The 22944-nt window shown below is 56.1% G+C and overlaps 3 protein-coding genes across 4 annotated transcripts; 2 read left to right on the top strand and 1 right to left on the bottom strand.

The window, feature by feature from the left end:
- The first annotated feature begins 353 nt into the window (after nt 1-353).
- SLC17A7 (solute carrier family 17 member 7) lies at nt 354-11937 on the top strand. Of its 2 annotated transcripts, none has more exons than XM_049901752.1 (12): nt 354-545; nt 5013-5265; nt 6221-6339; nt 6628-6742; nt 6821-6908; nt 7242-7328; nt 7426-7562; nt 8223-8372; nt 8520-8652; nt 9266-9376; nt 9561-9688; nt 10518-11937. In XM_049901752.1, exons 1-12 carry the CDS (start codon nt 484-486, stop codon nt 10809-10811), a joined length of 1677 nt encoding a protein of 558 aa, XP_049757709.1. In that variant the 5' UTR covers nt 354-483; the 3' UTR covers nt 10812-11937. The 2 variants fall into 2 exon arrangements, with proteins under 2 accessions (XP_049757709.1, XP_049757707.1); XM_049901750.1 differs by having other exon boundaries at nt 7426-7568.
- A 470-nt stretch (nt 11938-12407) lies between these two features.
- On the bottom strand, nt 12408-14501 carry GFY (golgi associated olfactory signaling regulator). The gene is made up of 3 exons (XM_049901753.1): nt 13361-14501; nt 13077-13247; nt 12408-12607 (listed from the first exon to the last, which is right to left on the bottom strand). Exons 1-3 carry the CDS (start codon nt 14499-14501, stop codon nt 12408-12410), a joined length of 1512 nt encoding a protein of 503 aa, XP_049757710.1.
- Nucleotides 14502-17205: 2704 nt separating this feature from the next.
- On the top strand, nt 17206-18021 carry PTH2 (parathyroid hormone 2). The gene is made up of 2 exons (XM_049902404.1): nt 17206-17327; nt 17847-18021. The coding sequence occupies exons 1-2, from the start codon at nt 17206-17208 to the stop codon at nt 18019-18021; spliced, it is 297 nt and encodes a 98-aa protein (XP_049758361.1).
- Nucleotides 18022-22944: the final 4923 nt, after the last annotated feature.

Below are 22944 nucleotides of genomic sequence, written 5' to 3'. Positions count from 1 at the left end.
CAGAGGAAGATGGAGCTGTGGGGGTGTGGAAATTTGGGGGAATTAAATTGGTGGAGCAAACGTCAGATTGGGAAGAGAACTCAGGGGACGAGACAAAATCTGGGATAGAGGGATCTAGGAGGATGGGGTAGTGGTGGACAGCTCAAGGGACATAACTGGGGAACGATGCCACTCAGGGGCGCGAATTCTGAACTCAGAGGCGTGGTCCTGGGAGGGACTGGGCGGGGCCAGAACCGGGAGGGGAGGGCCTTGAAAAGGGCGGGGCTAGAACTCATGGGTTGTGGTATGGGGCTGGCTGGGCGGGGTCTCTCTATGGCCCGCCCAGGGCGCTGATTCCAGTGACAGCCCCCAGGCAGCCAGCACTTGCAGCCTCTTTCCCCCCCGAGCGGAGCTGCGGGGCCGGCCGGGCCGGGGCGGACCCCGGGAACCCGGACGCGGCCGCCCGGGCCCGCGGGCGGGGGGATCGGCTGCAGAGGCGCCACCATGGAGTTCCGCCAGGAGGAGTTTCGGAAGCTGGCGGGTCGCGCCCTCGGGAAGCTGCACCGGTGAGGGGCTCGGGGGTCCTGGGCGGGGAAAGGACGCGGGGTCCGAAGAGGATGCTCGTCCGCCCCAGGAGCAGATGGACAGGTGGACACGAGGTACCCCTGGATGGGGGATTCCTCAATCCATCTGGCTAGTTTTCTCCCTCGGTCTCCGACGGTGCCACTCTCTCGGGTTCACCCTTTCTCATCCATCATCCCCGTTGGTTTTTCCGCACCCTACCCCAGGCCAGGCTCTGGCTGGCTATCTGGAACTGTATATCCCTCTCTCTTTGGGTCCCTGCCCCACTCTCTCTAGGTCCCTGTCCTCTTCCTGGGTCTCTGTCCCCTCTCTCTCTCTCTCTGTGTCTCTGTCCCCTTCTCTCTGGGTTTCTATCCTCCCCAAACCACATCTCTTTCCATCCCTCTGTGTTTCTCAGAGAGTTTAATCTGAAGCTAAAGCGGATTGGAGCCCATCAGCTTTTGTCCTTGAGGGGGGTTAAGCTGTGAGGAGATAACCCAGGTATCCTGGGTCCCTGGGGGAGGAGAGAGATGCAGGCCAAAAAATCAGGTTCCTGAGGTGGGTCAGACTCCCCAGAGGGTATGGGGCTATAACCCCAAGGGACATCCTCCCAGCCAAGGAGATGATCCCAGTGACTTGGGTGTCCCTCAGGGCAGTCTGGATGCCTCCCCCCACCCCAGTCTCCCGCCCCCAACCCCAGCCCTGGCTCCAAGTCAGAGAAATTACTCAGCTGCGGAAAAGCCTAAAAATAATCTGGCCTCAGTAGGGGAGGAGACAGCCTCCCCAGCACCACAGCCCTGTCTGGACCCCCTCCGACCCTGGTACCGGGGCCACAGCCCTGATCCCATGTTTAGTTGACCCTCATCCATCTCACTAAGCTATACAAGTCCTTCCTAAAGTCTAACTCTAGTCCTGCTTGCTGCAGATCACCTCCTAGCTCCCAAGCTCCCCCGCCCTCTAGTAACAAGACAGACAGGAGGGAGGGGGACTGGAGGAAGGGAGACAGAAGGATGTCACAGTGAGGGGGGGAGCTAAGATAATCTCACCCCTTCTTTTCCAAATTTTCCAGCCCCTCTCCACCCTTTTTCTCGCCTCCTTTCACGAGTTTCTCAAAATACTTCAGTGTGAAGTCAGTAGAGAGAGAGATGTGCTGACGGAGGGGGGGTGGGAGAGGGGCAGCAGGAGGGCTGGATTCAGCCTCAGGCCCCCTCCTGCAGTCTCTGCTTCCCAGCTTGTCATCTGGGTCTGGTTTGCTTTTGGTCCATCTGTCCTCTGAGACCCCTGAGCTCAGAGCTCCCCCTGGGAGAGTCACCAAGGACTTTGAGCAGAGAGCATTTACATCCAAATCCTGCGGTTGACTTTCAATTGCTGGAGAGAGAGGGGGGCTGTACTGTATTAGACACAACACCCTGATCCTATTCAATCCCCTAGACCAAGCTTGGGAAACTGAGGCTCAACTTGGCAAAGGCGGGGTGGGGGGGAGTAAGCTGATGAAGACAAGGGCCATTACGCAGACCCTGGTCAGCCTCACCCTAGAGCTAGATTGGGGGCTGAGGCTTTCCTGGAGATGAGGGATACTGGAGTGGGTGGAAAGCTCCCCTGGACCAGGAAACAGATGGGAACCCAGACTGGCTTGGGACAAGGACAGGGCGTGTGGTGGGGAGGCGGGGGCGGGGGGAATGCAGGAGAGACAAGGAGCCTTCTGAGAGCCAGGCCTGGGGCAGGATGCTGCTGGGGGCCAGGAAGGGATCAGGCCCATCAACGTTCTCGTGTGTGACCTTGGGTTTGCTACTTCTGCTTTCCAAGCCTCACTTTCCTTAGTTGTACGATGAAAGACAGGAGAAAACCAAAGAGAAAATTAAGGGAATGGAGACCTGGAGAAAAGGGACAGAAAACCCGAAATGGAGACAGAGACCCAGAGAGAGAGGAAGACAGAGACCCAGAGAGAAAGGAAGACAGAGACCCAGAGGGAGAGGAAGACAGAGACCCAGAAAGGGAGGAACAGACACCCAAAGAGGGGGACAGACACCCAGAAAGAGACACAGAGACTCACAGAGTGGGGAATGTTGAGACACCTTCTTCATTTTGGCTGACACCCAGGAACCCTGGTGGTGCAGTGGTTACAACGCTTGTTTGCTAACTGAAAGATCTGTATTTGAAATCCGCCAGCTTCTCCTCTGGAGAAAGATGTGGCAGTCTGCTTCCATAAAGATTTATATACTTGGAAACCCTATGGGGCATTTCTGCTCTGTCCTGTAGGGTCACTATGAGTCAGAATCCAGCAGTGAGGTTTTTGGTTTTAACTGCCTCTCAAGTGCTCACTTTCCTCATCCCCAACCCATCAGGCCTGGGTTCCAGGGCATCCAGGGAGGAGAAGGAGGACCTCCATTCAGGCTCCCCCCTCTCAATTCTTGTCCTCTGCAAAGCCTCAGGGTCACCTTCCTGTCTGCTTTCCTAGTCCTCTTACCCTGAAATTCCCTCTTCATAGTCTCACATTTCTACCCTTGCCCCCATTTTATGGGTGTGGGATACTGAGACCCCCGCTTTCAAAGCCTGGGTCGGAGATCTGGCATCTCCTAATATGAACCATGAATATCAAGTTTCAGGGGCTGTAATCACATCCTGGGTGTCAGGGTCAAATATCATCTGACATGAACCAGGGTCAAAGTCTACCACCTCCCTGGCCAACATGTTCTTCTGATGGAGGGGGCGAGCCCCTGCTGTCCTGGACTATTCATTCCGGGGGTTCGATCCTTCCTTTCTTCCTGGGTGTTGTCCAGCTCCCTCTGGTTTCTGTCTCACCCCCTCCCCCATTCTTAACCATCCCTCCCACCTCCTTAAGTTCAAGGATGGGGAAGGGCGGCTATGTTCTCTCTTCTCTTCCACCTCCCATCCCCCCAGACCGTCTGGCTGTTCTCTCCTCCCCCGTCCCAATCTCCCTCGCCTCCATCTGTTCTAGCCCCTTCCTGGGATCCAGCCCGATCCCCTGGCTGCCTACCCATCTCAGAGAGGGGCCAACCCTCACAAATCACGTCCCCAGCCTGTTCCTCCTCACAGTCTCCTCATCTCTCTCCACTTTTCTCAGTGTCTTTGTCTCAACACGCTGAGTCTCTGTCCCCTCTCTCTACATCTATATCCCACCCCTGGGGTCTCTGTCTCCCTCTCTCTGGTCTCTGCCCCACCTTTTTTTGAGTCTCTTCTCCCCACCTCTCTCTGGATCTCTGTCCCCCTTTCTTTGGGTTTCTGTCCCCCTCTCTGTATAGGTCTGTTTCCCTGTCTGGATTTCTGTTCCCCTCTCTCCCTCTGGGTCTCTGTCCCCCTCTCTCTCTGGGTCTCTGTTCCTCTCTCTCTGGATCTCCATTCCCCTCTCTCTGGGTCTCTGTCCCTCTTTCTCTAGGTCTCTGTTCTCTCTCTGGGCCTCTCTCCCCTCTTTCTGGGTCTCTGTTCCCCTCTCTCTAGTTCCCTGTCTCCCTGGATCTCTGTCACTCTCATCTTAGGTCTTTCCCCATGAGTGTCAGGGGGCCTCTCTCCCTGCAGCCTCTCTCTGGGTTTGAGGCAGCCCTCCAAGTACCCTGTCTGTCATCACAGACTCAGTCTTGGATCCAGAGCTGGCGGGGGCGAGAGCCACTCTGGGGACTGAGCCAATCCCCCACCAGGGCCATCTGTCCCCTGCCAGGACACCACCCAACACTCTCCCTCCTTAACCCCTAGGCTGAAGGCCTGAACTCAAGGTTCCCCAGGGACAATGGGGCTGGGCTGCTGGACTCTGGGGTCCGATCTCTCCCCAATCCCTGCGAATGGGCTCCCAGTGGCTACAAGAGTCAGCTGGATGTCGGCCCCACAGCTGGGTCTGGAAGCGCAGAAGGGCAGGCCACGGAAAGGGGCGCGGTGGAGGAGGGGTCGGTATATATAGCAGACGTGGCTGCGAAGCATCTGTTCTCTTGACACCTTTGCTGAAGCATCTCCTTAGCACCTTTTGCTTCCTCAAATAGGCTCCTATCTGGCAGAGGGTCTAGGGAGAGTCTCCGGGTGTGGGGTGGGGGTGGGGGCACAGGCCCCAGGATCCCAAGGGTACTCTGGGTTCTTAACTCCTGAGTCCAGAGAGATGACAGGGCTGGGGAGGAGGGCTTTGGGGGCCTAAATTCCTGGGTTTGAGGGAGGAGAGGGCTTGGGCCTGGACTTCTGGGTCTGAGTGAGAAGGGCCTGGAGGCCTAGACTCCTGAATCTGAGGGAGTAGAGGCTGTGTTTTGGGACTCCTGGGTCTGAGGGAGGAGAGAGCTGGGGGCCCTGACTCCTGGGTCTGAGGGAGGAGCGGGCTTGGGCCTGGATTTCTGGGTCTGAGGAAGGAGGGGCTGGGGGCCCGAGCTCCTAGATCTGAGGGAAGAAGGTTCTGGGGTGCAGACTCTTAGGTCTGTGAGAGGAGGGGAATGAGGGTCTGGACTTCCCAGTCTTTGACTCTTGCTGCCCCTCAGCCTTCTAGAGAAGCGGCAGGAAGGTGCTGAGACGCTGGAGCTGAGCGCTGACGGGCGCCCGGTGACCACACAGACTCGGGACCCACCAGTCCTGGACTGCACCTGCTTCGGCCTCCCTCGCCGCTACATCATCGCCATCATGAGTGGGCTGGGCTTCTGCATCAGCTTTGGCATCCGCTGCAACCTGGGCGTGGCTATTGTCTCCATGGTCAACAACAGCACGACCCACCACCGGGGCCACGTGGTGGTGCAGGTAGCTCTGGGCGGAGCCCGCCCTGTCCACGCCCAGCTGCTGCCTCGCGGCCTCCCACCGAGGCCACGCCTCTGCAAAAGACAGCCTTAGTCGCTCCGCCCATCATGTGCCGCCCCCTCCGCTCTGAGCTCAACTCAGAAATCGCTCTTTACCTAAGCCCCGCCCAGATCTAAATGAAGCCCGGCCCCTATTTCAGATCCCTGCCGCAGTGTAGACTCCGCCCCAGTATCAGCTTTCATGGAGGCCCCGCCCCACCTATGCATTGCTTCTCCTCCACTGTAAGCCTACTAGCAACTTCGCTCACGTCAGAGTCCCACGCATGTCCCAGTGCCATCTACTTAATCTCAGCCCCATCTCAGGCCCCACCTTGAGTTTTGATCCTGGCTTTTCTGAAGCTCCCCCTGCCTATGTCCCGCCCCATCTGCTCTGCCGTTTTCGTGAAGCTCCACCCCATCGCAGGCTCCACCTCTATTTCATTATAGACCAAGGACGCATTCCCGGTTTGGGCGGGGCTTACATGAAGCTCCGCCCCTTGCTCCCTTTCAATCAGGCCCGCCCCTTTGACTAGTTCTTGTCCTGCCTAGACCCCATCCAGGTCACACCGCACACAATGGGACACATTAGTAAGTTGGGTAGAAGTGGAGAAAGACTGTCCATCACCGTTCATGGGGCTCAGACATTCAGGGAAGGGGCACTGAGTCAGGGAAACAGGAGAAACCAGGAACCAGGTCGTCTAGGCAGTAACAGGCTCCGTTGCTAAGATAGCACTGGACCTAGCAACGTGGAGGAGCAGAGGGATGGGAGTACTGGAGTGGGCTCTGATTGGCAGGTGTTTTGGTGGATAGGCGAGATCATTGATTGCTGATTGGCTGCGAGGCTGAGTCTGCGGCGCAGACTGGTAGAGGGGCCCTGTCTGGCCAGGGCGGCTGGTTTGATGTGTCTTTTTGGTCCGCAGAAAGCCCAGTTCAGCTGGGATCCAGAGACTGTCGGCCTCATACACGGCTCCTTTTTCTGGGGCTACATTGTCACCCAGATTCCTGGAGGATTTATCTGTCAAAAATTCGCAGCCAACAGGTACAGGGGTGGGATCTCATGGTGGGCGGAAACTATAGTTACGTGGGTGGAGTTAGAGGGTGTGGCCTTGAATTTGAGGGCGGAATCTGGCGAAATGGGAGGAGCCTAGGTCCTGGAGCGGGATCCTAAAGAAAGGGCTTGCGATTGTGGAAGGCGGGGCTCGCAGAGAATTTGGGGTCCCGGATTCCTGTAAAGGCAGAGCCTGGCCTGCTGTGGGCAGGAAGGGTAGAATCCTAAGCATAGCGGATTGCTAGACTCTTTTCGGGGACCACGGACTCTTGCCATCAGGGTTTTCGGCTTTGCTATCGTGGCTACTTCCACTCTAAACATGCTGATCCCCTCGGCTGCACGCGTCCACTACGGCTGCGTCATCTTCGTGAGGATCCTGCAGGGGTTGGTAGAGGTAAAGCCCCGCCCTTTATAACCCCGCCCCCTTTCTGATCCCGCCTCTTCTCATTGACCCTCGTTTTCTCCTCGCCAGGGTGTCACCTACCCGGCCTGCCACGGAATCTGGAGCAAATGGGCCCCACCCTTAGAGCGGAGTCGCCTGGCCACTACGGCCTTCTGCGGTGAGGGATTGGCACTGGGGATCCAGGGTCAGGGATCTAAGGGAGGAGGGCCTGGAGCCAGGACTCTTGGGTCTGGGGGAGGAAGGAGCTGGGGGCCCAGCCACGTGGGTCTGAGGAAGGAGGGGGCTGGGGATCTAGACTCTTGGTCTGAGGGAGGATGGGTTGGGGGCCTGGACTCCCGGGTCAGGGGAGGAGGGGCTGGGGATCCAGTAAGATGTATCTAAGAGAGGAGGGGCTGTGGCTTATACTTCTGTGTCCCAGAAAGGTGGGGACCTGAACCCCTGGCTCTGAGGGAAGAAGGGCCTGTTCTCCACCCCGTGTTCTCTCCGTTAGGTTCATATGCTGGGGCGGTGGTCGCAATGCCCCTCGCCGGTGTCCTGGTGCAGTACTCGGGATGGAGTTCCGTGTTTTATGTCTACGGTGAGGGGCCCGGACGCCTGGGTCCGGGCGGCGCACGGGCGGGGCGGAGCCGGTGGTCATCCCTCTCCCATCCCCTTCCTGACCCCCCTCCCCCCAGGCAGCTTCGGGATCTTCTGGTACCTTTTCTGGCTACTGGTCTCCTACGAGTCCCCGGCGCTGCACCCCAGCATCTCGGAGGAGGAACGCAAATACATCGAGGACGCCATCGGCGAGAGCGCCAAACTCATGAACCCCGTTACGGTCCGGGCCCAAGCTCGGGGGGCTGTCTGTGGGGTAGGGGCGCGGTGGGGCGGGGAGGGACATCGAGGCACCGAGGCAGGAGAAAACGGGCTGTGAACCCGCGTCGCCAGGTTTTGGCGTGTGTAGATCGTGGTGGGTTTCTGCAAACTCTCAGAGAAATAGGGCTAGACCGCAAAGAAGGCGGGGCTAGAACTAGGGGGTGGTGTTAAATCTGAAGGCTGGGTAGGTCGCGATGTGGGTGGGATTAGAACCATTGATGGGGCGTGGTTAAAATCAATAGGTACGGGATTAGAGTGTCCGGGTTTAGTTTAGGCCCTGGGGTGAGTCAGACTAGATTTAGGGGGTTATTGAATGGAAGGAGACTCCAAGGCCCCATTTATAGATCCCTGAAGGTCATCGTGGGGCTCGGACACCTGCGAATTTGGGAGGCAACTGTAGGTCCAGAATCCCTGTTCCTGAAGTGTCACCATGATGCTGGAATTCCTCCTGGGTCCCCCGCTGGGATATGAGGGGGCCTGTACCTCCAGGTCCCTAGATTTACAGTGATGTCGGATCCCCGGGTCTCTGTAGGACTATAGTGGGGCCCCTGAAGTTACACGGTGGAGCGCCCAGCGCTGGTCTCCGTCTTAGCGGCCCCTCCCTTCACCCCTACAGAAGTTTAACACTCCCTGGCGGCGCTTTTTCACGTCCATGCCAGTCTACGCCATCATAGTGGCCAATTTCTGCCGTAGTTGGACATTCTACCTGCTCCTAATTTCCCAGCCTGCTTACTTCGAAGAGGTGTTCGGCTTCGAGATCAGCAAGGTGGGGCCCAGGCAGGCCGGGCAAGGGGCGCGGCGGGGTGGGGCCTGGACGGGAACTGCGGATCCCGAGGGTTTAGAACAAAGAACAGGCAGTAGACACCCGGCCTGCGGCTCCTGAGCGCCCCGCGCTATACGCACGCTTGCGCAGGTGGGCCTGGTGTCTGCGCTGCCCCACCTTGTCATGACCATCATCGTGCCCATCGGCGGCCAGATCGCAGACTTCCTGCGGAGCCGCCGGATCATGTCCACCACCAACGTGCGCAAGTTGATGAACTGCGGGGGTGAGTAGGCGGGGCCTGGGAAGGGAAGGGCCTAGGAGAGGCGGGACCGACCTTAGTGGGGCGGATCCAGGGGGCAGGACCACCGAAAGTAGGGGGGGAGTCGGAAGAAGTAGTCCAGGCGCGTGCTCAAGTAGAGTCAGAGCGAAGGCGGGTCTGGAAGGAGCAGATTCCCACGCTGCACGTTCAGGGGCCACAGCCAACGCCTTGGGAGGGCAGGGCAGGTGCAACTACATATTCAGGTGGGGCAGCGGCCAGACCAAGCTGGGCGGGGCCTGCAGGGGACTGGGAGGAGTAGGGCGTAAGCGATGGAGAGGGGCTAATAGTGAAGGACCTGGAGAGACAGGGTCTGGGCGGCTGAGAGGTGCATGGATAGGGCCTGAATTCTGCGTTTTCGGGTCGTGGCATCGCTAGGAGCTGGGTCTTGGAGACATAGGGGCCTGATTAGTGTGGGTTCAAGTCAGCAGAATGGGGGACGAGGCCTGGCCCCTGCTCGGAGGTGGCGAGAGTGGGGCTGATCCGAGCCGGATTGGGGCAGGGCCAGGCAACAAGCCTGGAGAGGCGGTGTGGGGCGGCCTGCATCCTGGCCAGCTCTCAGATGGGCGGCCCTCCGTAGGCTTCGGCATGGAAGCTACGCTGTTGCTGGTGGTCGGCTATTCACACTCCAAGGGCGTGGCCATCTCCTTCCTGGTCCTTGCTGTGGGCTTCAGCGGCTTCGCCATCTCGGGTGAGAACCGCACATCTGCAGTTTGGAGGCTTGTGGTCAGCCCTGTAGGAAACTGCCTGACTCAGGAGGGGCCTCCCTGGCTCGCAAAAGGTGGACTAGAAAGAGCTGGCGGTAGGGGGTGGCCGAGTGGGAGTCACTCAAGTGAGATATGGATGTGACGCCTTCTTGCTCGCCTCCTCTCCAGGGTTCAATGTGAACCACCTGGACATCGCCCCACGCTACGCCAGCATCCTCATGGGCATCTCCAACGGCGTGGGCACGTTGTCGGGCATGGTGTGCCCCATCATCGTGGGTGCCATGACAAAGCACAAGGTCCGTGTGCCCACCCTGACCCACTCGTCCCCCAAATTTGCACATCATAGTCCCTTGGTGGTGCAAACGGTTAAGCCTTCGACTACTAACCTAAAGGTTGGTGGTTCAAACCCACCCAGTGGCTCTGCGGAAGAAAGGCCTGGCGTTCTGCTTTCATAAAGATTACCAAAAAACAAAACAAAACAAAAAAAAACCACTGCCTGTCCAGTTGATACCGACTCATAGTGACCCTATAGTATTTCCAAGGCTGTAAATCTCTATGGAAACAGACTGTGCAGAGCAGCTGGTGGTTTTGAACTGTCAACCTTCCAGTTAGCAGTTGATACTGTAACCACTGCACCACCAGGGCTCCCTGTAAGGATTACAGCCAAGAAAACCATATGGAGCAGTTCTACTCTGTAACACGTGAGGGTTGTCATGACTCAGACTCAATAGCAACTTTTTTTTTTTTTTTAAACCTTCCTGAACATGTCCTTCATCCTCCCCAGGGCTCCAAGTCCTGCCTTTTCCGGGTCTGTGTCTCCATCTCTTTCAGCCTCTCCACGCTCCCCTTCTCTCCTCATGTGTCGTTTTTTGTTCCCGTATTTGACCACTCAGTGAGCCCTGGTGGCAATGGTTAAGCACTGAGCTGGTAACCGGAAGTTGGTGGTTTGAATCCACCCAGTGGCTCCTTGGCAGAAAGACTTGGCGACCTGCTCCCGTAAAGATCACAGCCTAGAAAAGTCTATGGGGAACTTCTAGTCTGTCGCATGGGGTCGCTATGAGTTGAAATCGACTTGACCACACCTGACAACAACAATATGACCTCTGCTCCCGTTGTCCCCCACAGACTCGGGAGGAGTGGCAGTATGTGTTCCTAATCGCCTCCCTGGTGCATTATGGAGGTGTCATCTTCTACGGGGTCTTTGCTTCTGGAGAGAAGCAGCCATGGGCAGAGCCTGAGGAGATGAGTGAAGAGAAGTGTGGCTTCGTTGGCCACGACCAGCTGGCTGGCAGCGATGACAGTGAAATGGAGGATGAGGCTGAACCCCCAGGGGCGCCCCCTGCTCCACCTCCTTCCTACGGGGCCACACACAGCACAGTTCAGCCCCCGAGGCCCCCGCCCCCTGTCCGGGACTACTGACCATGTGCCTCCCACTGAATGGCAGTTTCCAGGACCTCCACTCCACACATCTGGCCTGAGCTACAGTGTCAAGGACCCCAGTCCTCTCTGTCCTGCCTCAGGCCTAAGAAGCACTCTCCCTTTCTCCCAGTGCTGTTGAATCCTCTTCTCTTCCCAAACACCTCTCAGGGGTAGTGAGCTGCAGACCAGCAGTTTCGAGGATACCCATATTTCCCTAAAGGCCTCCTGATAAGTTTCCAGGTCTGCTTCCCCACTCGTCTGCCTCAGTGGTTTCAGAACTCTCCTTTCAGGGCTTCATTTGAATGGACAGTCAAACCTCTTACTCTCGTGGTTTTAAGGCACTTGTTTTTTTTAACCCCAGGTACTGTCAGGCTACCCCCCCTGAGGTTACCCAGCCCCTGTCTCCTTTAAGAAAAATTCAAGGTCCTTCCTCTAGAAGTTTCAAATCTCTCCCAATTCTATTCTGTATTTTCCAGGTTGGTTTAACACATCACTCACCCCCACCATTCCAGGGATTGATTCTCACCAGCTTTTCTGAAGGAAAATGGTGGTTTCAAGTCCCCTTTGCACATCCTTCCCCCAACCCCCAGCAGATTCTCGTCTCTCTTTTGCTGATGCACCAAATTCTCCAAGACTTTCTCTCTAGCTTTGCACAATGTCTAGGGAAACAACCAAAATGGCGATTTTAACAATATGCCTCTTCCCACTGCAATGCACTTTCTTGGACATGATTTTCAGGTCTAAATAGTGGCTGTTCAAGTCCATCATCTCAATGGTCAGAAGCCACCACCATTGAATTTCCCCATGGTGGTTTCAAGGCCTCCCCCTTCCTCCCAATTCCTTGCACTTTATCCTCCTGGGTGGTTTCAAGCTACCCTCAGTTTCTCAGTGGCCATTTGTTGTGTCCCTCAGGGGCTAAATGACTAAAAAATCTGGGATCCTTCCCCTCTAATACACCCCTCTTTCAGTTTAGAATTTGGGGAACATATGTTGGAGAAGTCACAAAATCCCAGGAAAGGGAATGGGGACGGAGGAGAGGGGTGTTTTCCCCGGGGCAGGGTTGTGTCTTTGTGTCTCCGTCTCTGTGACTGTAAAACCTGCTCTGCCCCACTCCCAATAAAATGCTTTGGTGTACAGATTAAGTTATCCTTGGCCATGGAGTCACAGGAGTCTGGCCCTGAGCCCCTTCTCCCTCAGACCCAGGGGCTCAGCCTCCCAGCTCCTCCTCCCTTAGGTCCAGGAGTCCAGCCCCTAGCCCCTTCTCCCTCAGACCCAAAAGTATAGCCCTTCAGACCCGCTTCCCTCAGACCAAGGAGTCCAGTCCGTAATCTCTCTTCCCTCACCCAGAAGTCTCAGACCCAGTAGCCTAGGACCCAAGTCGCATTCTCTCCCAGGAGTCAGGCCAAAGGTGATCAGCCATGGGAACACGTGATTTATTCCACTTCAGATCGTGTTCTCAGGTCATAGCGAAAGCACCTCTGTCGGTTCAGACCCTCTATCCGAGAGGACCTCTATGTAGCAAAGCTGCCAGGAGGACAGGACCCTGGGCCATTTCTCCGTCTGGGGATGGGCAGGTCTGGCAGACTCGGGCGGGGTTCACACGAAGTTGTTAGGGAGCGTGGCAGGGGAGAGGGTTTCCAGGCGCTGGGGGGGCCCCCCGCGGGGCGGCGGGGGCAGCTTGGGTGGCAGCGGAGGGGTGGGCGGCGGTTGCTTGGTAGCGATGTGCGAAGGGACCCAGGCGTCTGGCGCATAGAAGTAGAGGTCGTAGGGGTCCTTCGGGGCGTCCAGGTGCATAACTAGGGTAGCGAAGGGGAGGGGTTATCCCGGGCTGACAGTGGAATCAATACCCTCTGTTGTGCGCTGGCCAATGAGGCGGCGGGAGAGAGGATTCGATTGTCTGAATGGGGCCCGCCCCGGGATAAGTGAGGAGGCGTGGCATCGGTGCAACAGGGTGTGGAAGGGGCGGGGACTACCTGGGAGGGCGCGGGGCTTTATGGCCTGTGGCTCCCGCCTGATGCGATTCCCTGCTGGGCCTGGGGGCGGCCGCAGAAGTGTGTGTATGAAGTTCAGTAAATTAGGGGCAGGGTCCGACACTGGAGCGGTCATGGCTTTCACTGACCTTGGATGGGGGGCTTATGCTTTTCTGCCGGGCGCCATCAAGTGCCTGGCGAAACCTGGGGTAGGAAAGGCGCGGGCCTTCGAGGGACGGGGTTCAGGGAGCGCGGGGGGGGGCCTGCTCCCGGGACTAAGGGTGAAGGGGCTTACCGGGCTCGTCGTCGTCCGGGAGGCGGTGGTGCGCGAAGGTCCTGTGCCGAGCAGCCCGGCGGTAGAGACACCACAGCAGCAGAAAGATGCCGACCAGGAGTCCGGTCCCGGCGAGGAACAGGCACAGGGCCCCGCCCGCCACGCCCCGTGGGCGCCCCACCAGAGTCACACCTTAGGAGGAAATGCCCAGGGGACCGAGGAATCTAAACTCCTCCTCTCCGCCGACCCAAGAGTCCCAGCTCCCTCCTCCCTTGGACCCAGGAGTCTGAGCTCCCGCCTCTCACCAGTCTCCTTCACTCGTTCCACCACGATGATAGTATTGACTCTCTCCCCTCGGCTGCGCCGCTGGGGGGCCCGCGGAGTGGCGGGTATTGGCTCATTGGGGGGCCCTGGAGGAGCAGGGGGTCCCGCAATCCGGGCTGAGGGAGGAGGGGCATCCGGCCCTTTAGGATCAGGCCTATGAGGAACCTTCGGTTCAAGGGTCCCTGGAGAATCTAAGGCGGGTAATTTAGGGGAGCCAGGCTGGGTGGCTGAAAGGGTTTCTGGTGTGGGATCCAGAAGCACCTCTTTTAGGGCGATCGCTCTATCCTTGGTGGGTGCAAACATGTCCGCATGAAGATTAGTGGAGTGTTCAGGGTTGGAGGTCATGGGGCCCTCTTTTGCATCTTGGTATTGAGCTGTAGAGAATTCGGTTCTGGGAATTTCAGTGGGGCTGAGGTTGTGGGTTGCATGGGATTCTGGATGGGGCGTTTCAGTAGGGTCAAGATGGGTAGTCTGGCGGAATTCAGAGTTTGGGGTCTGAGTGGTGGCAGGGTCATGAGTCTCTGGGGTTTTGAAGTCAAGGGTCTTGGTGGGGTCAGGGTCTGGGTGTAGGGTTTCAGTGGAGTTCAGTCTGGGGATCTCAGAGGGCTCTTGGTGTGGAGTTTCAGCAGGGTCAGAGTTTGGGGCCTCAGGAAATTCTAGGTGTGAAGATTTGGAGGGATTAGGTTTTGGGGTCTCAAGGAATCCTAGATGTGGTGTTTCAGTGGGGTAAGATTTGGGGGTCTCAGAAAGTTCTGGGTGTGTTGTTCTGGAAAGGTTAGGTTTTGTGGTCTCCGGGGACTCTGAGATGGAGATTTTATACGTGCTAGGCCTGGGGGCTTCATGGGGCTCTGGGTGTGGGGTTTCCAGGAGGGCAGGATTGGGGGTCTCAGTGAAGTCAGCAGGGGAGGTCTCAGGGGAAACTGTATGGGGTGTCTTGGAGGACTCCGAATCAAAAGTCTCAAGGGACTCTGAGTTAGCTTGGTCGGGAGTGGAATTTTCAGAAGCGCTAGGGGAGGTCTCAGAGGGGCCACTCATCCCCGCAGGCGGTGAGGCTGAGGGGGCAGCCTTGGAGCCCAGCCAGGCGAGGAGGAAGAGGAAGAAGATCGGGCAGAATGGTTTCATGGCTCTAGGAGACTCCTGCAAGTGTAGGGGAGCGGGAAGGAAGGGGTTAAGTCCGGAAGCTGCCGGAAGCCCCGCCCGCTACGGGAGGCCCCCGCCCACTGGTCCCCAGGTGTCTCACTTCTAGGGCCAAGCTTGGCACTAGGGAAAGGAGGAGAACCTAACTGCAACTCCCCGAGGGCTGCGAGGCAGGAGCCGCTGTAGCGAAGGGAGACCGAAGCGCTGGGCTTTTTGGGAGTCGTAGTTAGCCTTATCTGTTCCCCCAGGGGTCCCAGAGTTAACTGGAAAAGAATGACACCTCTCCAGTCCCCCATTCCTCCTCAGCTTAGACTTTGGAGGGTGTCAGAACCCTGCCAAGGGGGCGCGGGATGGCCTTCCTCTCGAGGACCCCTGAGACACTGGAGTCAACAGTTTTTTATACTAGAGGAAGTTCAGAAGGAGCGGCTAGGGGCCAGGCTGAACTCCTGGGTCTGAGGGAGGAGGGGGCCAGAGATCCAGACTGCTGGGTCTGAAGAAGGAGGGGGCTGGGAGCCTGGCCTGCTGGATGTGAGAGAAGAGGGCCTGGATTTTGGACCCCTGGGTCTGAGGGAGGAGGAGACTGGGTACCTGGACTCCTGAGTCTGAGAGAGGAGGGGCTGGAGGTCTAAAATCCTTGTTCTTCAGAGAGGAGAGACCTGTAGGTTCAGATGCCTAGAATTTGGGGGGAGCAAAGCTTGGGGGCCTGGATTAAGAGGAGAAAGGAGATGGGGGTCTGAACTCTTGGGTTCTGAGGGAGAAAGGGATTGGGAGCTCTGAGTCCTGGGTCCTTGAGAGATAGAGGTCTAGGGGTGAGGACTCCTCAGGAGAGGACTGTGGGGTCCAGCCCCAGTCCTTCTGTTTATTTCAGGTGGAGCTGGGATCCCAGGGTCCCAGAAGCTGGTGTGGGGAGAGATGCCTAAGTCTTTGGTTAGGTGGAGGTGCACCCACCTGGTTGGGACAGAGTTGCTCGGGGTCCTGGAACAGGTCCTGGGGTCTCTTACCTGCTTAATGGGGTCCAAGACAACAGCAGATGAGAAGAGCTGGGAGTGGAGACAGATGAATGCTGCAGAATGGTGCTGGGCAGTGTGGGGGAGGTGGGTCCCAAGGGTGCAGGTGACGCATCTGACCTCCCTCCCCGGAGATTCTGGGAGCCTAGCGACAGGCTTGGGCTCTTAAAGGAACCAAGATAAAGGACATTGTCTCTAGGGTGGGGAAGGGAGTCAGGGATGGGATGATCTGGTGGAAGGAAGTGCCCCCACAAACTGACTTCCCACAGACACAGCAGTCCAGCCCTAGCTCTCTCCTCCCCGCAAACCCAAGAGTCTGGGCCCCTGGCCCCCTCCTATCTCAAAACTCAGGAGTCCTGGTCTCTAGCTCCCCCTCAGAAGTCCAGTCCCCGGCCCCCTCCTCCCTCAGATGCAGAAGTCCAGCCCTAACCCCCTCCTCACTCAGATCCAGGGGTCCATGACCCCAGCTCCTTCCTCCCAAGGATCCAGGAGGCCAGGACCCCCGACCCTATCATCCTCCCCCAGGATCCAGGGATTCAGGCTCCCCAGCCTACTCTTCCTCCAAAACCCAGGAGTCCAGGCCCCTGTCTCCTCCATTCTCAGACCCAGTGGCCCAGCCCCCAGACCCCTCCTCTCTGGGAAACCAGGGCTCCAAGTTCCCACATCTTGCCAATTAGAGACCCAAGTTGAGGCCTGTTTCTGATTTCCCAAACTTGCCCACTTCCCCACCTTGCAGAGGGCCCCAGTGCCAGTGGAGGGTGGGTGGCCTGGGCCTTAAATCCTCAGGATCCCTAAATGCTGGGGGTGGAGCAAGACTTAGATACTCCACAGCATAGCCTGGTCCTCATCTGCCTCTTCCCCACCATCCCTGTAAGGTGTTTTCTGATTTGTCTCTCAGGAGACCGCCCCTCACACCTCCACCTCACACCCACTTTGCCATCTCCTGCCTGTCCCCTATCCCTATCATCACTCCATCTTTCTGGTTCTCCCCCTGCCTGTACTGACCTCTGAGCATCTATGTCTCTGAGCGTTTGTCTGTTCTTCCATCTCTGTCTTTCTGAGAGTCCTTCCTTTGTTCTCTGTCTTTCTTTTCTCTCTTCCTTTCTCCCTCTTTGTTATTGCCTTTCTTCCTCTTTCATACTCTCTCTCCTGCCCTCAGTTACTGTCTGTCCTTGTTCACCCTCTGCCACCCATTTGTGTCTCTGTCTCCCCATCAGCCCTTCCTGGATGCTGCTCTTGGAGTCTCTCTCCTCTCTCTGTGTCTCTGTCTTCTGCTCTGATGGCCTCTCTGCCAGCCTCTATTTTTATCCCACTGACACACCCCCTGTGTCCACCTCTCTGTCTGTCCATTTCTCCCCCTCCCTCTTCTCCTTAGGTCCCAGCTCCCGGTCCCAATTAGTTGGTGACCGCAGAGGCGGCAGTGTCTGGGCCCCCACCCCCAGCTCCTCATTACCGCTGGCGGCTCCTAATGAGCCTGAGGGGGGTGACCCCATGCCCCCGGCCCCCTAGCCTGCGTCACTGCCAGCTGCGGGGGCTGTGGAGGCAATATAAAGGGGCTGCCACATCGCTGCCAGAAACCACTGCGCGGTAGGGGTCCCGCAGGTGTGCTGGTGGGGGTGCGGTCCCGTTGGCTGGGAGGGGGCGCAGGTCTCACTAAGTGTTTCCCTTTCTCTCCACAGGTGATGGAGACTCGCCAGGTGCCCAGGAGCCCAAGGGTGCGGCTGCTGCTGCTGCTCCTGCTGCTAGTGCCCTGGGGCGTCCGCAGGGCTACAGGAGTTGCCCTGCCTCCCGTAACAGTGCTCAGGTATGTGTGAGGCTAGGTCTCCCAGGGAGAAGGGGCACTCGGAGAGGTGGGAAGAGACCCAGAGAGAGAGGGGGACAGAGACCCAGAGAGGGGGAACAGATCCAGAGATAGAGGGGGATGGAGACCCAGAGGCAGGGGGAGGAGGAGGACCTACAGAGAATCAGCAAAAGAGAGGTATAAAAAGATAGATTCTGAGACCCTAAGAAAGGCGTTTGGAGACTTGAAAGGTATAGGAGCAGGAGCGGATTCCTTCGCTGAGTAGCGTTGATTGAGTTTTCGGTGTGTGCCAGGCCCTGCGCCGAGGCCCTGGGGGCGGACAAGTGATCAGACTCGTCCTCGTACTAAGGGGGCTTCAAAGAAGACACACAGACCCGCACAGATAGATAGAGAGGGACAGAGACAGACAGCCACGCCACCAAATGTGCAGCAGTAGGGCTGCGAGCTAGACCGCAGAGAGGACCGGCGGCGGCGGGCGGGGCTGGGACTCGCTGGTCACCGCGTTCCTCTGTCTTCCCGCAGCCTCCGGACCCCCGGCCGGGCCTGGGTAGGGCCGGGCACCCACCAGTCCCGGCGGAGCCTGGCGCTGGCGGACGACGCAGCCTTCCGGGAGCGCGCGCGGCTGCTGGCCGCCCTGGAGCGCCGCCACTGGCTGAACTCGTACATGCGCAAGCTGCTGGTGCTGGACGCGGCCTGAGCACTTGCTTCCCGGTTCAATAAAGACCTCGCTGTGCGCTCTGACTGCGGCTCCTTCCTGCGCGTCCCTGGAGGGCGGTACCGGCTGGGGGTGGGGGTGGTGAGGCTTGCGTCCGCCACTACGGCGTCTCTTTCTCTCTGCCTCTCCTAACCTGGTTTCCTTCCTCCCTCTGGATTTCAGCCTCCCCTCCCAAGCTCTGTGCCCTCTCTCTGGGTCTCTGTGCCCTTTGGATCTCTCTTCTTTTTCTACCCCCCTCGCTTCCTTGCCCTCTGGGGATCTCTGCCTCCTCGTTCCAGTCTCTTCGTTCTGGCTCTAAAACTGTTTCTCCCTCCCTTATCTCTTTACTTTTTCTCTGCCTGACTCCTTCACGTCTTCCCTTTCTGTCTTCCTTTGAGTCCCCTTCTCTCCATCCGATCTGAACCTGACTCCTCCAGCTCTCATTTCCTCTGGATTTCCCTGTTTCCTCCATCTCGTCCTTTCTCCACTTCTTCCCAGGTTCAATGGAAAGATGGGGGATCTGAACTGAGACTACCTGGCACCAATCCCCCCAAAACCCGTTGCCGTGGTGTTGATTCTGACTCATAGATACCTTATAGGACAGAATAGAACTGCCCCATAGAGTTTCCAAGGCTATAATCTTTTGGAAGCAGATTGCCACATCTTTCTCTCAAAGACGGTCAGGTATATTTGAACCGCTGACCTTTCAGTTAGCAGTAGAGCACTTAACCACTGCGCCTCCAAGGCTCCTGACCCCCAGCCCTGGTGCCCCCAAACCTAGCTGTGCGATATTGGGAAGGGCTTCTTCTGAGCCTTATTTTCCTCATCTGTCGTGAGAATTAAATGCAACGTATCTTGGGAAGACAACACAGCGCCGCGCACCTAGCAAAATACCTAATAAAAGGGTTTTGCTTAATAAAAGGGTTCCGCCTCCCTCGCAGCAGCCTCTAGTAATTTCTTCAGTGTTTTCTGTGTCCTTCCCAGGAAACTTTCGGGGCGCCAGGCTAGGGCGAGAGGAGGGGAGAGAGGGGGCCATGTGTTGGTCTCCCCGAGGGAAGGGGCGGGGAGGGGGAGACACCTGGGCCGCAGGTGTAGCGCGGAAGCAGCCAATCAGAATCCACCTTTCTCCCTGGAGGCCTGGCTAGCCTGTCAGCCCCGCCTCTTAATGGTGACCATGGCAACCCACTGCCAATGGCTGCCGAAGGCGCTGAAGCAAGATCCTGGGTCCCGCTCTTGCGGACCGAGCTCTGATTGGCCTAGAGGAGAAGGGGGAGGAGCCGGGCGTGCCGATGAGGGGAAGCGAGATCTCGCGGAATGTCCATGTCCGGGAAGCGGACCGCGGCCTAACTGGCCCTTAGGATGTAGGGGCGGGACTGTTTCTTGCGTTTTTTAGAAATATTGAATAACAAAAAAAGTCTTCCTCAAAAGAACCCGACGTTGGCCAAATTTTATAAATAAACAGAGTCTGAAAGTCAGGAGCAATTTCCCCAAGTTTAAGAGCTAGTAAGGAACAGAATCCGAGAAGCTGGACTGTCAGAAGAATGGGGCATCAGGACTGGAGGAAGACTCATTAACAACCTGCCATATGCAGATGACACAACCTTGCTTGCTAAAAGTGTAGAGGGCTTGAAGCACTTACTGATGAAGATCAAAGACTACAGTCTTCAGTATGTATTACACCTCAACATAACAAAAAAATCCTTACAACTGGACCAATAAGCAACATCGTGATAAACGGAAAATATTGAAGTTGTCAAGGATCTCCTTTTACTTGAACCAACAATCAACACCCAAGGAAGCAGCAGTCAAGAAATCAAATGATGTATTGATGTATTGCATTGGCCAAATCTGCTGCAAAAGACCTCTTTAAAGTGTTAAAAAAGCAAATCTGTCACTTTAAGGACTAAGGTGCACCTGATCCATGCCATGGTATGTTCAATAACCTCATATGCATGCGAAAGCTGGAAAATGAGTAAGACCAAAGAATAATTCATACCTTTGAATTATGGTGTTGGCAAAGAACATGGACTATACCATGGACTGCCAGAAGGACAAACAAGTCTGTCTTGGAAGAAGTACAGCCAGAATGCTCCAGAGAAGGGAGCATGGCAAGAGTTTGTTCCACCTACTTTGGGCATGTTATCAGGAGGGATCAGTTACCGGAGAAAAACATCATGCTTGGTAAAGTAGAGGGTCAGTGAAAAAGAGGAAGATCCTTGAGAAGATGGATTAATACAGTGGCTGCAACAAAGAGCTCACACTTAACAATTGTGAGGCTGGTGCAGGACTGGGCAGTGTTTTGTTCTGTTGTACATAGGTTCGCCATGAGTTGGAAGCAACTCGATGACACCTAACGAAAGCAAGGAACAGAAGGATAATTGGAATCCAAATCTGTGCAATTTCAAAGGTCTAGGAAACCCTGGTGGTGCAGTGGTTAAGTGCTACCGCTGCTAACCAAAAGGTCGGCAGTTCAGATCTACCAGGTGCTCCTTGGAAACTCTATGCGGCATTCTACTCTGACCTATAGGGTCGCTATGAGTCAGAATCGACTCAATGGCAATGGGTTTGGTTTTTTTTTTTTTTTTTTTTTTTTTTTTTAGGATTTCCACTACTTTCATGGAGAAATGGGATTAAAATGTATTTGCCAGTCACTCTTCAAAATGCTGTACTTGTGTTGACTCTTTTAATCTCACAACAAGCCTATCAGGAGCGTCCTCTATTTGCTGGAGGGCCCTTGGTTGGGTCCTGGCCTGGCCTCTTCCCTTATTCTTTTTCCCTGAACAAAAACAAAACAAAACAAAAAGCAGTTGCTGTCAAGTTAACTCAGACTCACAGAACCCTGTGCATGTCAAGAGTAGAGCTGTGCTCCACAAGGTTTTCAATGGTGACATTTCGGAAGCAGATTGCCAGGCCTTTCTCCCCAGGCACCTCTGGGTGGATTTGAACCTCCAACCTCCAGCCAAGCACTTAACTGTGCCATCCAGGGACTCCACTTTCTCCCTAGATCCATAAAGTGCTGCTGGGAACCTCTTCCCTTCCCACTCTACTTCCTTCTCTCCAGGAAATTGCAGCCACACCCACACAATAGGCCATGCTAACACCCAGACCACCATCTCCAGCTCCACCTTTTCTGCTCAGCTTAGGGCTCAGGTCTCTAACCACCTCTTGGAATTCCACTGGCCCCTTTCACTCAACCACATCCCCAATGAGCTCCGAGTTGTCCCCTAAACCCACTTCTTTTCATGGGGTCCCCGCTTTAGAAATGGCCCCACTTTCTACTAGTCCTCGGCCAGAGACCAGGTGCTCTCCTTGCCCCTTCCCTCCCCTTTATCCTCCTTCACAGCCTGTCAGTCCTCAGCCTGCCCCTCTTGCCCTTTTTCTGACCACATTCTCCTCTCTGTCCACTCAGGTCGTGAACCTTCCCACCTGTATCATTGCTTCAGCCTCCCTTCCAACTCCCCTCCACCTCCTGGCCTCTGGTCTCCTCTCCTCCTCCATTTACCCCTATACAGCTCCAACATCCAGAAGGTCTTTTTCAGGCCAAGTTGATTCTGTCCTTCCCTGCTCACAGCCCTTCATGGGCTTTGCTCACCTATTTCCCACAACACCACTCTGTAGCTCAAATTCTTCCCTGGCTCCAAATCTTTTTTTTTTTTAATTCAAACAACACTGTATTTATTGCCTAGGCTCTCCACACACAGGCTCTTCCCCATCACCTGCTGTTTGCATAAGCTCTTTCCTCTGCCTTTGACACCCTTCCCTGACCCCTCCTCATTGTCACCAACCCTTCTCCATCATCCAAGACTAAACTCAAATGTCATTTATATGAGATGAATTCTCTGACCTCTCAGGCTAGGTTAGGTGCCCTTTCTGGGCTGCCACAGAGCCTGCGGCTATCTGAATCGCCACACATTGTAAAAATGGCGTGGGGCATGGGGCGTCAGACTTCCTCATCTAACTTCATAAGGAGGAGGAGGGTAACCACCATCAGCAACAGCCCAAGGCTGGGTCTTGTGAAGGTCAAACATACCTCCACCCTCCAGCCTTTTTACCAATTCTGATACCCACCATCCCTCCCATGGCACTCTCTACTTCTTGGCTGGGATCAATAATTTGTTGTAATGGCCACACAGAACTCACAGACAATACTCATGATTATGGGGCTTATTAGGGAAGTAACATGTTATAATTCGGGATCAAGAACTACTCAATCAGGCCTTTGGACACTCTGCCCCTTGGCCCTCCACCTGGCCTCTGCCCTGCTCAGGTAAGTGTTACAAAGCTCTTTAGCCCTGCCAGTAAGTGCCCGGAAGCCTCCTGCCTCAAGGTGCTCAGCTCTCTTGCTCCATGGGTCGGCATGCCCACCATAGCCACCTCATTCCTTCAGCCAGGAAGCCCACCATGCCATCTGGCACCGGTCTCCCGGTTCTGCTGCCACCATTTGCCATTTGCATGGTAGTGGACATGAGTGCTCTATGCCTGCCCTACATCCCTTTTCCTTATTTTATGAAGAGCATTTCCACTTCCTCTGGACCATGCATCCCCCACGTGGTGGGGAACGGATTTTACCATAATGCTGTATCACAGTTAAAACTGTGAAGATGGTCAAAGTGAACAAGAGTGAGATTTTTTGGTTTTGTGTGTTTTGAGGAAGCTGGAAAGTTCCCCATTCCTGACCTAGGATTCAGTTAGGACTGGGTCAACCCAGGCTTCTACCCACAGGGTAGTGGCAAGACGGAGTCAGGACCTGGATGGGATAGGGTTGAGGTGTAGACAAGGAAAGGAGGGGTGATCGAGGAGAAGGGGTATCCAGGAGCCCCTTCCAAATAGCCTGGCAATGTAGGCTAAGGCAGGAGCATCAGAAGGGGAAAGCTGGTGATCTACAGGTGGTCTGTAGCTGCGTTTTGTTTGGTCTGTGCAGTGTTT

This window comes from Elephas maximus, chromosome 11 (genome assembly GCF_024166365.1).
Source record: "Elephas maximus indicus isolate mEleMax1 chromosome 11, mEleMax1 primary haplotype, whole genome shotgun sequence".
Classification (NCBI taxonomy): domain Eukaryota; kingdom Metazoa; phylum Chordata; class Mammalia; order Proboscidea; family Elephantidae; genus Elephas; species Elephas maximus.
Note: the sequence above shows the minus strand (reverse complement) of the source record. Positions and strands in the feature narration are given on the sequence as shown.

Coding starts and splice junctions, on each gene's coding strand:
- SLC17A7 (XM_049901750.1), top strand. CDS start 484: ATGGAGTTCCGCCAGGAGGAGTTTCGGAAGCTGGCGGGTCGCGCCCTC. Junction 5,266..6,220: donor GGGGCCACGTGGTGGTGCAG/GTAGCTCTGGGC, acceptor TTTGGTCCGCAG/AAAGCCCAGTTCAGCTGGGA. Junction 9,377..9,560: donor CAGCGGCTTCGCCATCTCGG/GTGAGAACCGCA, acceptor CCTCCTCTCCAG/GGTTCAATGTGAACCACCTG.
- GFY (XM_049901753.1), bottom strand. CDS start 14,501: ATGAAACCATTCTGCCCGATCTTCTTCCTCTTCCTCCTCGCCTGGCTG. Junction 13,248..13,360: donor GGAACGAGTGAAGGAGACTG/GTGAGAGGCGGG, acceptor TTTCCTCCTAAG/GTGTGACTCTGGTGGGGCGC. Junction 12,608..13,076: donor CCCGGACGACGACGAGCCCG/GTAAGCCCCTTC, acceptor TCGCTACCCTAG/TTATGCACCTGGACGCCCCG.
- PTH2 (XM_049902404.1), top strand. CDS start 17,206: ATGGAGACTCGCCAGGTGCCCAGGAGCCCAAGGGTGCGGCTGCTGCTG. Junction 17,328..17,846: donor CCTCCCGTAACAGTGCTCAG/GTATGTGTGAGG, acceptor GTCTTCCCGCAG/CCTCCGGACCCCCGGCCGGG.